Here is a 13,409-nt window from a genome sequence, read left to right as displayed (position 1 = left end):
GGGTCCTCAAATATTTTACATTTGGAATTTCCATAGAGGTTTGAAACTTCTGCCCCTGCTGATTTGACCAGTGAAGGCCTGGGGCCTGCTCTGTCCTGCTGGCAGGACCCTCAAACATATAAAGTATGCCCTACATTTCCTCCTCATAAGTGTGGAAAAGTAGCCCTTTTCAGTGCCCAAGCTATGACAAACCCAACTCTGTGCTTAAGCCTCAAAGCAAGCTCTGTAATTGTGAGTGACCATTTTTGATTTTCTTCACAGTGGCTGTTGGCCAGATTGGGAACTTCCTGGCTTACACTGCGGTCCCCACAGTCCTGGTGACTCCCCTGGGTGCCCTCGGAGTGCCATTTGGGTGAGTGAGAACTTGTCACTGAAGATCTTCAGCTTTCCATTTTCTATGGTTTAATAGCCCTTTAATTTTAGATGTATAAATTATTGACCATTCTCTTAAACATTTGTTTTATCAAAACTTGTTTATGGGCCTGGTGAAATAACTTCATTCATTTTGGCCGACCTCTCTGCACTGAAGGAAGCTCTGGTACTGTGGTTTCTTCCTTATACTCTCTCCCCCCACCCAGTGTCTTTTCTGTCTCTATTAAAAAAGGGGGGGAGGGAAGCATGTTTATGAATATCAACAAATTTGATATTATCATTTTCCTGGTTTGTTATGAGAGATTTCTTACAGAAATTGGTGGAGGGTGTACAAATATGACATGGTACCAGTGGATATGAAATAGGATTGATGACAACACTTGTCAATAGCAAACAGATTTCCCCCCACAAAGAGACCTCCAGTTTGTCCAGGGTGAAATAGGAATGAGACTAGGCTCTGGGTTTTACTGTAGTTAGCTTGCAAGCCAAATGGAAGTTCCTACACTTGGGCTGGGTTTGAATGAGTGGAAATTTCTTCCAGTGTCAAAGGACCAGCCTGTGGCTAAGGGCAGGCCTATCTGAAAGACTCTATCTGTCTTTCTCTCTTTTATTGTGTTTCCCAGATTTGTGCCCACTTGTGGGTAGGAGTGTGATGATTTTCAGCCACTGCACATCACACAATCTCTCTTTATGCTTGGATTACCTACAAAATCGTTTTATGAAACATTTATTAAGTAGCTTAACACATATCCTCTTGTGAACCTACTTATATTATTTTATCTTTGAATTAAAAAAGAATGGAAGGAGACTGGAAGAGAAGCAAAATCCAAATCCAATTTTTTTTTTCCCCCAGAGCACTGCTCAGCTCTGGCTTAAGGAGGTGTGGGGTATTGAAGCTGGGACTTTGGTGCCTCAAGCATGAGAGTCTCTTTGCAATCATTATGCTCTCTACTCCTCAGAATCCAAGTTTCCAACTCACTGACACATAATTTTCTGCTGTATTCCAGACACTCCCAAATCCTTGCAGAGAAGTATATCTAGTGGATATATTAAATTTTAGGTCTTAAAGTCACTGCAGCTTTAAGGTTCTGTGACCTATATGCAAAAAATGTGTTTTTCATATGTAGACCTTGGGATATGTTTTTGTAGCACATTGTCTTATCCAAATACATGCTTAATATGATACCATATTTGCAATTTGAAGGGCCCTAAGAAGCTTGAATTGCATGAGTGCTACTTATTTCAGTGTCCCTAGACCCAGCCTCACTCTCCGGCTGACTCCTGTGAAGAGTAGCCAAGCAAATAAACAACCTATTCCCCCCTTTTCTCTCTCTCTCTTTTCTCTCTCTCTCTCTTTAATATTTATGTTTGTTTATTCCCTTTGTTGCCCTTGTTGTCTTATTGTTGTAGTTACTATTGTTGTTGTTGTTGATGTCGTTGTTGGTGGATAGGACAGAGAGAAATGGAGAGAGCAAGGGAAGACAGAGAAGGGGAAAGAAAGACGCCTGCAGACTTGCTTCACCGCTTGTAAAGAGACTCCCCTGCAGGTGGGGAGCCAGAGGCTTGAACCGGGATCCTTACGCCAGTCCTTGTGCTTTGTACCTCTCTTTTTTATTGTATCCTTTTTTTAAAAAATAATTTTTCATTAGTGATTTAATAATGATTGGCAAGATTGTTGTCTAAGAGGGATAAAATTCCATACAGTTCCTACCACCAGAGTTTCATATTCCCTCCCCTCCATTGAAAGTTTCCCTACTATTTATCCCTCTGGGATTATCAACCCAGGATCTTTATGGGGTACATTAGGTAGGAGGTCTGGCTTCTGTAATTGCTTCTCTGCTGAACAAGGGCATTTACAGGTCGATCCAAACCCTCAGCCTGTTTCTCTCTTTCCCTAGTGGAGTAGGGCTCTGGGTAGGTGGGGTTCCAGGACACAGTTGTGAGGTCATCTGCCCAGGGAATTCAGGTTGGCGTCATGGCAACATCTGTAACTTGGTGGCTAAAAAGCATTAAGATATGAAACAGAACAATTTGTTTAATAATCAGGAACCTAAAGCTAAGAGTATAGCAGATTAAATTTGGGGCCTTCATGTTAGAAGAAACTAGGAAGTCTATTTTAGGTATATTCCAAGGGGCCCATGACTTTACTAATTTTTGACTCAGCCCAACAGTTAACATGCTTGTGAGCTAAAGGTATTATCTGGGAAGATGGTGTCAGAGTTGAGAATAGGACTAGAAAGCTGGATAAGAGCCGAGAGAAGCTCCCAAATATGGAAAAAAGTATATAAGTACATTACATTATTTACATTAACTGTAAATCCCATTGTTTTGACCTCAGGCCCTTGTCTATTCATATTTAGCATAGGAGCCTGTGTAACCTTTGCATCCCTGTTGGTCTGATTTCATTCTGTGATGATAGCAAGGAACATTCTAGGCTACACTCATTTCAGGACCAGACTTCAAGTGGCAGAGCATGTTGACCCAGCCTCCCCCCTTTGATCACTATTACTGCTGGGGCTAGATGGCAGCAAAATTCTACTACTTCCAGTGGCCAGTTTTATTCTTAATCTTTTTTTTTTTTTTTTTTTTTTTGGCCTACAGAGTTATCCCTGGGACTTGTGCCTGCACTATGAATCCATTGCTTCTAGAGGCAATTTTTTCCATTTTGTTACCGTTGTTATTGATGTTGTTATTGTTCTTGTTCTTGTTGGATAAGACAGAGAGAAATAAAGAGAGGAGGGGAAGGCAGAGAGGGGGATAGAATGGTAGACACCTGCAGACCTGCTTCACACTTGTGAAGCGACCTCCCTGCAGGTGGGGAGCCAGGGGCTCAAATCGGGATCCTTAAGCTGATCCTTGTGTGTCAGTCCCAGTCCCCACCTGCAGCAGGGGATGGGAGAGGAGGAGCTTCATAAGTAGTGGAGCAATGCTGCAGTTCTCTCTATATATATGTTTTTATTTATTTATTTTGAATAGAGACATGGAAAGGCAAAGGGGAACTAGAGATGGTAGAGAGAGAGGAACATCTACAGCACTGTTTTGCCACTTGTGAAATCTCGCCACTACAGGTGGGGACCAGGGACTTGAATCCCAGGTCCTTGTACATAGTATGTGTACACTCAACCAGGTACACCACCACCTGGTCCTATCTCTTCCCCCCTCCTCTCTCTCTCCCTGTCTATCATGAAAGGAAAAGGTGGAGGAAGAGGGCAAGAAAAAGAAAAGAAGTGGCTGCTAAGAATAGTGGTGGATTCATTTTTCAGGGCTAAAATAATCCTGGTTAGAATAAACAAAGTGTCAGTGGAAAAAAAGACTCCTGACTCTCTCTCCTGTCTCTGACTCTCCCCCCATCCTTCTTCTCTCTTTCTCTCTCTCCCCCTCTCCCTCTCTTTCTTTTTTTTTTTTTTTGAAGTGCTATCTCATTGTTGTCTTTATTTGCATTTTTTTTTTTAATTTTTTATTTAAGAAAGGATTAGTGAACAAAAGCATAAGGTAGGAGGGGTACAACTCCACACAATTCCCACCACCCAATCCCCATAACCCACCCTCTCCCATGATAGCCTTCCCATTCTCTAGCCCTCTGGGAGCATGGACCCAGGGTCGTTGAGGGTTGCAGAAGGTAGAGGGTCTGGCTTCTGTAATTGCTTCCCCGCTGAACATGGGTGTTGACTGGTCGGTCCATACTCCCAGTCTGCCTCTCTCTTTCCCTAGTAAGGTGTGTCTCTGGGGAAGCTGAGCTCCAGGACACATTGGTGGGGTCTTCAATCCAGGGAAGCCTAGCCAGCATCCTGGTGGCATCTGGAACCTGGTGATTGAAAAGAGAGTTAACATACAAAGCCAAACAATTTGTTGAGCATCTCCCTCTCTTTCTTTCTCTCTCTCTCTCTCATCCAGGGTTATTGGTGGGACTTGGTGCCAGCACTATGAATCCATTGCTCATTGAGGTCATTTTTTTCCCATTCTATTAGGTAGGATAGAAATTGAGAGAGGATGGGGAGATAAAGAGGGAGAGGAAAGATAGATACCTGCAGACCTGCTTTATGAAGTGAAGTGAAGTGACCTCCCTGCAGGTCAGGAGCCAAAGACTCAAACTGGGATCTTTGCATGGGTCCTTGTACTTCATACTATGTGGCTTAACCTGGTGTGCTACCACCTGATGCCCCTTTTCAAAGGTTTTCAAAAAAATCTATTTAAAAATAATTTTCAAGAGGCCAGCTGGGCGGTGGTGTTCTTGATTAAGCAGTGAAGCAGGTCTCAAGGTGTCTGTCTTTCTCTCTTCCACTGTCTCCCCTCCCCTTTTAGTTTCTCTCTGTCTTGTCCAATAAAATGTAAGAAATGGCCCCCAGAAACAGGAAATTCATGGTGCCAGCATGAAGCCCCAGCAGTAAAACTAGAGGCAAAACAAACAAAAAAACCTAAATTAGAAATACCAAATGAGATCACCTGGTAGTGAAACAAGACAGGACTAAAATGACTTTTGGAACCCATCAAATCACTGGTGAGTGCAAACACATGTGGCTCATGGACAGAGGTGGCCTAAGGAGAGAATCAGCAGCTGGTAACAGTCTGACAGTTTACCAGTTGAGGCACCACCTCCAGTCTGTTTCACTAACAAAAAGACTGATGAAGGGAGGAGAGGACTTCCCTAAGATTCACCAAATGCAACTGTGAGTCTCCATTGCTACTGCCCTCAGAGGCTGGAGCAGCAGGCGGGAGGCCCTGTGCTGACATCTGGGAACAGAAAACTGACCAGGAAACTCAGCAGAAGAGCTATACCTCGGTGGCCTAGCAGTGAGGCTGTATAGTGGGAGCCTTTCCACATTGTTCTCCTGATGAGAACATGGTGAATAATTGCCTCAGAACCCACAGACTATAAATGGGACTTGTTGAGAAACTCACAGGGCCAAGCAGTACTGTCCAGCTTGGCAGAGAACCTGAATTGAACCCAGAGCTTTGAATCCTTGGGGTGTGAGAGTCTCTTTGCATAACCACTGTATTATCTCTGACACACCCTGCTTTATCTCTTGGTCAGGAGTCAGTGATTAAGCTAAGAAGCCTACTTATAGTTTAAAAGCCCTCAGGCTCCCATAGTCTACAGGGAAGAAAAAGAACAAAAGAGGCTTTTAAGCCTCTGAGCTCCAAATCAGGGATTAAAATACTATTGAAACAACTGTCAACTTCCACCACTGTGAACCCTTTAATTACCTTACTTAGACACAAGTCAATCCAGGCAAGAGTGATCAGTAATTTGAAAAGTACTGATAAAGGGAACTCATAACATAATATATAAAATGGCTAAACCAACAAGAAGAAATATTGGAGAAATGAACCAGGACAAGAGTCCAGCTAAAAGCCCCCCAAAGGGTGAAGCATAAAATAATGAGTTCAACATCCAAACACTAGTTAAGGAAATAATCACAGGAGTAAGTAAAGAGTTTGAAAGAATTATCATCAGAAATGCAGAAACAACAAATGAGATTCTGGAAGAAAACACTAATTATCTCAAGGTTATTAGAGAGCTGAAAGGTGAAATAGCTGAGATAAGAACACAACTAGATGAACAAGCTAAAACAGTATCAGAACAGGGTAACATAATAGATGAACTCCAGAAAACAGTAGAGGGAAGAGAGAATAGAATAAATGAGACTGAAGACAGTTTTAGCAAGACCGAGGACGAATTAGAGATGACTAAAAAAGAAGTAGATCTCAAAACGAAATTAAGAGATACTGAAAGCAACAACAGAGACCTATGGGATGACTTCAAAAGAAATAATATATGCATTATTGGCTTACCAGAGGAAGAAAGAGAGGGAAAGTAAAAAAGCATTCTTCAGGACATAATAGCTGAGAACTTCTGTAGTCTAGACAACATCAAAGACATAAAGGTTCAAGAAGCCCAGAGGGTCCCAAAAAGAATTAACCCCGACCTAAAGACACCAAGACACATCATATTTAGAATGGAAAGGAGTAAGGGTAAAGAAAGGATCCTGGAAAAAAAAAAAAAAAGAAAGAAAGGATCCTGAAGTCTGTAAGAGACTTCTCCACATAAACACTACAGGTCAAAAGAGAATGGCAAGATATCTATTGAGTGCTCAATGAGAAAGGCTTTCAACCAAGACTACTGTATCCTACTAGTCTGTCATTTAGACTAGATGGAGGCATAAAAACCTTCTCAGACAAGCAACAACTGAAAGAATCTACTATCACGAAGCCTGCCCTGAAAGAAGTTCTGAAAGGTCTCCTATAAACAGTCAGACCACCATAAATATGCCATATATCAGTACACTCTAAATATCTACAAATGGCATTAAAATATCTTCAATCTATGATCTAAATAAATGTCAATGGCCTGAATTCACCTATTAAAAGGCACAGCGTAGGAAGATGGACTAAAAAACAAGCCAACAATATGCTGTCTGCAGGAAAGCCTCCTAATGCAACAAAACAAAAAGATTCAAAGTGAAAGGATAGAAAACTATCATACAAGCCAATGGCCCACAAAAAAGGGAAGGAACAGCTATTCTCATATCTGACTCAATAGACTTTAAATTAAATAAAATTTAAAAAGATAGGGGTGGATATTACTTAATGCTTAGAGGATCAATCAAGAGGACTTAACAGTTATTAACATCTATGCACCCAATGAGAATCTATCTAAATACATCAAACATCTACTGAAAGAGCTACAGCAACACAGTAATAGTAGTGGACTTCTAACACCCTGCTCTCTCAACTTGACAGGTCATTCAGGCAGAAAATCAATAAAGATATGAGGGAGCTAAATGAGATAAACTAGAACTATTAGACATTTTCAGAGTCATTTATCCAAAGAAACTGGAATACACATTTTACTCAAGTCCACATGGATCATTCTCAAGGATAAACCATATGTTGGACCACAAAGACAGCATCAGCAAATTCAAGAGCATTGAAATCATCCCAAGCATCTTCTCAGACCACAGTGGAATTAAACTAACACTTAACAGGATCCCGGTTTGAGCCCTTGGCTTCCCACCTGCAGGGGAGTCACTTCACAGGCGGTGAAGCAGGTCTGCAGGTGTCTATCTTTCTCTCCCCCTCTGTCTTCCCTTCCTCACTCCATTTCTCTCTCTGTCTTATCCAACGACGACAATAATATTAACTACAATAATAAAACAACAAAGGGCAACAAAAGGGAATAAATAAAAATATATTTTAAAGACATCTCCAATCAAATAAATCTAATTACAAAAAAGACTAAGGCAAGTATAACCTGAATCAAATTAAAAAGCTTCTGCACAGCAAAAGAAACCAATACCCGGGAGTCAGGCGGTAGCGCAGCAGGTTAAGCGCACGTGGTGCAAAGCACAAGGAACAGTGTAAGCATCCTGGTTCGAGCCCCCGGCTCCCCACCTGTGGTGGCAGTGAAGCAGGTCTTCAAGTGTCTGTCTTTCTCTCCCCCTGTCTGTCTTCCCCTCCTCTTTCCATTTCTCTCTGTCCTATCCAACAACAACGACATCAATATCAACAACAATAATAACTACAACAGTAAAACAAGGGCAAGAAAAGGGAATAAACAAATAAATATTTATGAAAAAAAAAAACACCCAGCAAAGAATAGAATGGGGGAAGATCTTTATATGCCATACATCATACAAGAGTTTAATTACCAAAATATATAAAGAGCTTGCCAAACCCAAGAACAAGAAAACAATTGTCCCCATACAAAAATGGGGGAGGATATGGTCAGAATATTCACAACAGAAGAGATCCAAAAGGTCGAGAAACATATGAAAAAATGCTGCAAGTCTTTGATTGTCAGAGAAATGCAAATAAAGAAACAATGAGATACCACTTCAGTCCTGTGAGAATATCATACACCAGAAAAGGTAGCAGCAACAAATGCTGGTGAGGTTCTAGGAACAAAAGAAACCTCTTGCACTGCTGGTGGGAATGTAAATTGGTCCAACCTCTGTGGAGAGCAGAAATGGACCTACCCTATGATCCTCCAAGTCCTCTCCTGGGGATATATCCTAAGGAATCCAACACACCCATCCAAAAAAATTTGTTTATATCAGTGTTCATAGCAGCACAATTTGTAATAGCCAAAACCTGGAAGCAACCCAGGTGTCCAACAACAGAAGAGTGGCTGAGCAAGTTGTGGTATATATACACAATGGAATACTACTCAGCTTTTAAAAATGGTGACTTCACCATTTTCAGCCCATCTTGGATCGAGCTTAAAGAAATCATGTTAAGTGAAATAAGTCAGAAACAAAAGGCAGAATTGGTATGGTCTCACAGGCAGAAGTTGAAAAACAAGATCAGAAGAGAAAACACAAGTAAAACCTGAACAGGAGTTGGTGTATTGCACCAAAGTAAAAGTTTTTGGGTTGGTGGCAGGGGAGAGTACAGGTCCTGGAAAAGGATGGCAGAGGACCTAGTGGGGGTTTATTGTTATATGGAAAACTGAAAAATGTTATGCATGTACAAACTATTGTATTCACTGTCAAATGTAAAACATTAATCCCCCAATAAAGGAAAAACATGAAAAAAAGAATACATGTGTAAATAAATAAATGTCAGCTTCTTAAAAAAAAAAAAACTTAATTAAGAGGCTTGGTGGTAGTGTACCAGTTGAGTGCCCACATTACAATGTGCAAGGACTTAGGTTTGAGTTCCCTGGTCCCTACCTACACAGGGGGGGAGGTTTCATGACCAGTGAAGAAGTGTTACAGGTATCCCTCTTTCTTAACCCCCCTTCCCCACTCAGTTTCTCTCTGTTCTATGTCAAATATATATATATATATTTGACATAGAACATACATATACATATACATATATTTAATATTTATTTATTTTATTTCCCTTTTGTTGCCCTTGTTTTTCATTGTTGTTGTAGTAGTTATTGTTGTTGTTATTGATATCATTGTTGTTGGATAGGACAGAGAGAAATGGAGAGAGGAGGGGGAGAGAAAAATAGACACCTACAGACCTGCTTCACCGCCTGTGAAGCGACTCTCTTACAGGTGGGGAGCCAGTTCTTGAACCGGGATGCTGGTGCTGGTCCTTGCGCTTTGCGTCACATGCACTTAACCCGCTGCGCTACTGCCTGACTCCCAATAAATATATATATATATATTTTATTTTTTTTAATATTTATTTTATTTATTTATTCCCTTTTGTTGCCCTTGTTGTTTTATTGTTGTAGTTATTATCGTTGTTGTCATCGTTGTTGGATAGGACAGAGAGAAATGGAGAGAGGAGGGGAAGACAGAGAGGAGAGAAAGATAGACACCTGCAGACCTGCTTCACCGCCTGTGAAGCGACTCCGCTGCAGGTGGGGAGCCGGGGTTCGAACTGGGATCCTTATGCTGGTCCTTGTGCTTTGCGCCACCTGCGCTTAACCCACTGCGCTACAGCCCGACTCCCCCAAACTAAATTAAGGGGGCTGGGCGTTAGCGCAGGGGGTTAAACACATATGATGTGAAGTGCATGTAACTTGAAACTTAAAAGGGGCTTTAGGCTGTGGTGTGGCCCGTAAGGATTCGCTGGGGGGGGGGGGGGGGGGGGCTGGGAACAGGTGAAAACAATTATAGGCTTTATTAGCGTGAAACAGGTAAAAGACAGGTATGTACATGCTGCAAAATAAGCCACTCCATTTAAGGTTAAGCAAAAGAGAGGTTTTTTCAATAAAATCACAGAGAATATGAGGGGAGAAGTCTAGCTAGGAAAATAAGCAAAATTTCAAAGTCTGCAAACTAAGTTATCCCAAATCACCACATGAAAAGACCAGGATCAAACCCTTTCTTTTTGTTTAAATTTTTTAAATTTTTATTTATTTATTTTCCCTTTTGTTGCCCTTGTTGTTTATCATTGTTGTGGTTATTGATGTCGTTATTGTTGGATAGGACAGAGAAAAGTGGAGGGAGGAGGGGAAGACAGAGAAGGGGAGAGAAAGATAGACACCTGCAGATCTGCTTCACTGCCTGTGAAGTAACTCCCCTGCTGGGGAGCGGGGGCTCGAACAGGGATCCTTCTGCTGGTCCTTGTGCTTTATGCCACCTGTGCTTAACCTGCTGCGCCACCGCCTGACTCCTGATCAAACCCTTTCTATGAAGATGGCCGAAAGCAAAGAAGGAAGACCCTGCCCCTCCTGAAGCCGAAGCTAAAGCCAAAGCTTTGAAGGCCAAGAAAGCAGTGCTGAAAGGCGTCCACAGTCATAAGAAAAAGAAGATCCCCACGTCACCTACCTTCTGTAGGCCCAAGACACTGCAGCTCTGAAGACAGCCCAAGTATCCTTGGAAGAGCACCCCCAGGAGAAACAAGCTTGACCACTATGCCATCATCAACTTCCCCCAACCATGGATTCAGCCATGAAGAAGATAGAAGACAATAACACACTTGTTTTCATTGTGGATGTGAAGGCCAATAAGCACCAGATAAAACAGGCTATAAAGAAACTCTATGACATTGATGTGGCCAAGGTCAACACCCTGATCAGACCTGATGGAGAGAAAAAGGCATATGTTCGATTGGCTCCTGACTATGATGCTTTGGGTGTTGCCAACAAAATTGGGATCATTTAAACTGAGTCTAGCTGCCTAATTCTAAATAAAACTTTTCACTGTTAAAAAAAAAGACCAGGATCAATCTGGAGCCATGGCAAGTTCATCTTGAAGGTAATCTAATTAAGAACGGGAGCTGCTCCAAGTTGGTCTATAAATACGTCCCCTTATCAGTCTGCTCTGCCTCAGGCTAACGTCATTTGTTTACTAGTTGTCCCAAACTCCTTTTGGGGTCACAACAGGCATAAGGATCCCAGTTCGAGCCCCTGGCTCCCCACCTGCAGGGTAGTTGGTTCACAAGCGGTGAAGCAGATCTGCAGGTGTCTATATTTCTCTCCCCCTCTCTGTCTTCCCCTCCTCTCTTGATTTCTCTCTGTCCTATTCAGCAGCAACAACAGCAGTAGCAAGGGCAACAAAAATGTGTTGTTAAAAATTCGTAAGGCTCTTGCCGGGCCGGCTTGCTTCACAGGCGGGTAACAGAGACGCGGAGACAACGGCTGGGCAGGGAAGCTGTATTTCTTTATTCAGGAACAACGATTCACAAACTAAGACAAACTAATCACCAAACAGAACTCGGCTGTCTCTTTGCGGTGGCACAAGCACTCTCCCTTACTCTCGAACTCAGGAACCGTCTCTTACTCTGGAACTCAGGAACCCAGGAACTCTGTCTCTCTGGCACTCTCTCTTACTCTGAAACCCTGAAACTCTCGAACTCAGGAATTCTCGAACTCTCGTACTCTGAAACTCTGGAACTCTCGGACTCAGGAACTCAGGAACTCTGGAACTCTGTCTCTCTGGCACTCTCTCTTACTCTGTAACCCTGAAACTCTCGAACTCAGGAACTCTCGAACTCTCATACTCTGAAACTCTGGAACTCTCTTACTCTCAACTCAGGAACCCTCTCCCGGGGTTCCTTCGGGCGGGGCCAAGCAGGCCCGCGAAATTAACAGGACTCATCCAATTCTCTTGGCGGGGGGGAGGGCTAGGACAAACCAATGTAAAGCATACGACAAAAATGGGAAAAAAACAGCCTCTAGGAGCAGTGGATCAGTATTGCAGGCACCGAGCCCCAGTGATAACCCTGAAGGCAAAAACCAAAAATCTAACAAACACGGGGACTGGACATTGGCTCACCCAGTTAAGTGCACATAGTATAATGCACAAGTATCCAGGTTCAAGCCCGAATTCCTGCAGGGAGGATGCTACACAAGCAGGAAGGAGTTCTGTAAGTGTCTGTCTTTTTCTCTCCAACTCAATCTCCCCCTCCTCTCTCAATTTCTCCCTGTCCTACCCAATAAAATGGAAAGAATGGCTTCAGGAACAGTAGGTTTATAGTGCAGGCACTGAGACCCAGAAATAACCCTGGAGGAAAAAATAAACAAAAACACTATATTAAACATTTTAATGGCTGTGACTTTTTGAGATAAAGTATCTGCAGTAAGTAGAAATGGATCAGATAGTTTGACTTAACTTAGATGATTTCTTTTTAATTGAAGGTCTATTTTAGCTTCTTACCTTCTGAAGGAGAAACTCAACATCTTGGGCAAGTTGGGGTGTCTGCTAAGTTGTGCAGGTTCTGTCGTGCTGATTATCCACTCCCCCAAATCAGAGAGTGTGACAACTCAGGCCGAGCTGGAAGAGAAACTGACCAATCCAGGTAAGTCCTTTCTAGCTATGATGCCAGAATTTATCTTCCCTGGATGAACCTGCCCTTACACTATCTGCTCATGCGTGTGTACCACTGTCCCTCAGTGTGTGTGGCTCTGTTAAAGAAGATGATAGAGCCCGCCTTCCAGTTCCAGCCCTCCCTCTCTGCCTCTTCCTGACACCATGGTGGCAAGTTGATACTCCACCTTCATGCATGGGGCTTGACTTTCTATGTCTTTTTCTGTCCTCTGAAACTTTGTGCCTTTTCTCTCTTTCCTCCTCTATAATGCCCCATCTCCAGAGAGGGATCATTTGCTTGGTTGTCTCACTTCCCCCTAAACCATCTACCTTACTACTTCTCCCTGCTCTCATCTCCCACTTCTTTTTTTGTACCCTTTCCTAAAATCTCTACCTCTCGTGATCTCTCCTACCCTCCCTTGCACAACTTCTCAAATGCCCAACACCTCCTTCCACCCCTACTCCCACCTTATCTCCTTATCTGTACACCTGCTTTCCCTGCCAAGGGTGGGAGTGGGCTACTTGCCTGGAGAAACTGTATGTGTCGGAGTATCCGGTGGTGTTGCACCTAGTTAAGTGCACATAGTACAAAGCTCAAGAACCTGTGCAAAGATCCAGGTTTGAATCCTTGCTCATGCTCATGCTCCCCACCTGCTGGAGGGAGTGGTGGAGGGGAGGGGGACACAGTTCACAAGCAGTGAAGCAGGTCTGCATGAGTCTTTCTCCCTCTGTTTCTTCCCCTCCACTCTCAATTTCTCTCTGTACTGTCCAATAAAAAAATAAATGGAAAAAATGACCGTCAGGAACAGTGGACTCATAGTAGCG

At 42.8% G+C, this 13,409-nt stretch overlaps 1 protein-coding gene and 1 pseudogene across 2 annotated transcripts in view; both read left to right on the top strand.

The window, feature by feature from the left end:
- NIPA1 (NIPA magnesium transporter 1) overlaps positions 1 to 13,409 on the top strand; it is a 66,038-nt gene that overhangs the window by 47,488 nt on the left and 5,141 nt on the right. For both annotated transcript variants that reach the window (XM_060179241.1, XM_007533886.3), the window contains 2 exons: positions 262 to 352; positions 12,416 to 12,576. In XM_060179241.1, the coding sequence (XP_060035224.1) occupies positions 262 to 352; positions 12,416 to 12,576 (252 nt within the window). The remainder of the gene's footprint in view (positions 1 to 261; positions 353 to 12,415; positions 12,577 to 13,409) is intronic.
- LOC107523115 (large ribosomal subunit protein uL23-like) lies at positions 10,471 to 11,053 on the top strand (annotated as a pseudogene).

Source organism: Erinaceus europaeus, chromosome 20 (assembly GCF_950295315.1).
Source record: "Erinaceus europaeus chromosome 20, mEriEur2.1, whole genome shotgun sequence".
Lineage (NCBI taxonomy): Eukaryota > Metazoa > Chordata > Mammalia > Eulipotyphla > Erinaceidae > Erinaceus > Erinaceus europaeus.
The sequence above is the reverse complement of the archived record's forward strand: the minus strand, read 5'-3'. Positions and strand labels throughout refer to the sequence as shown.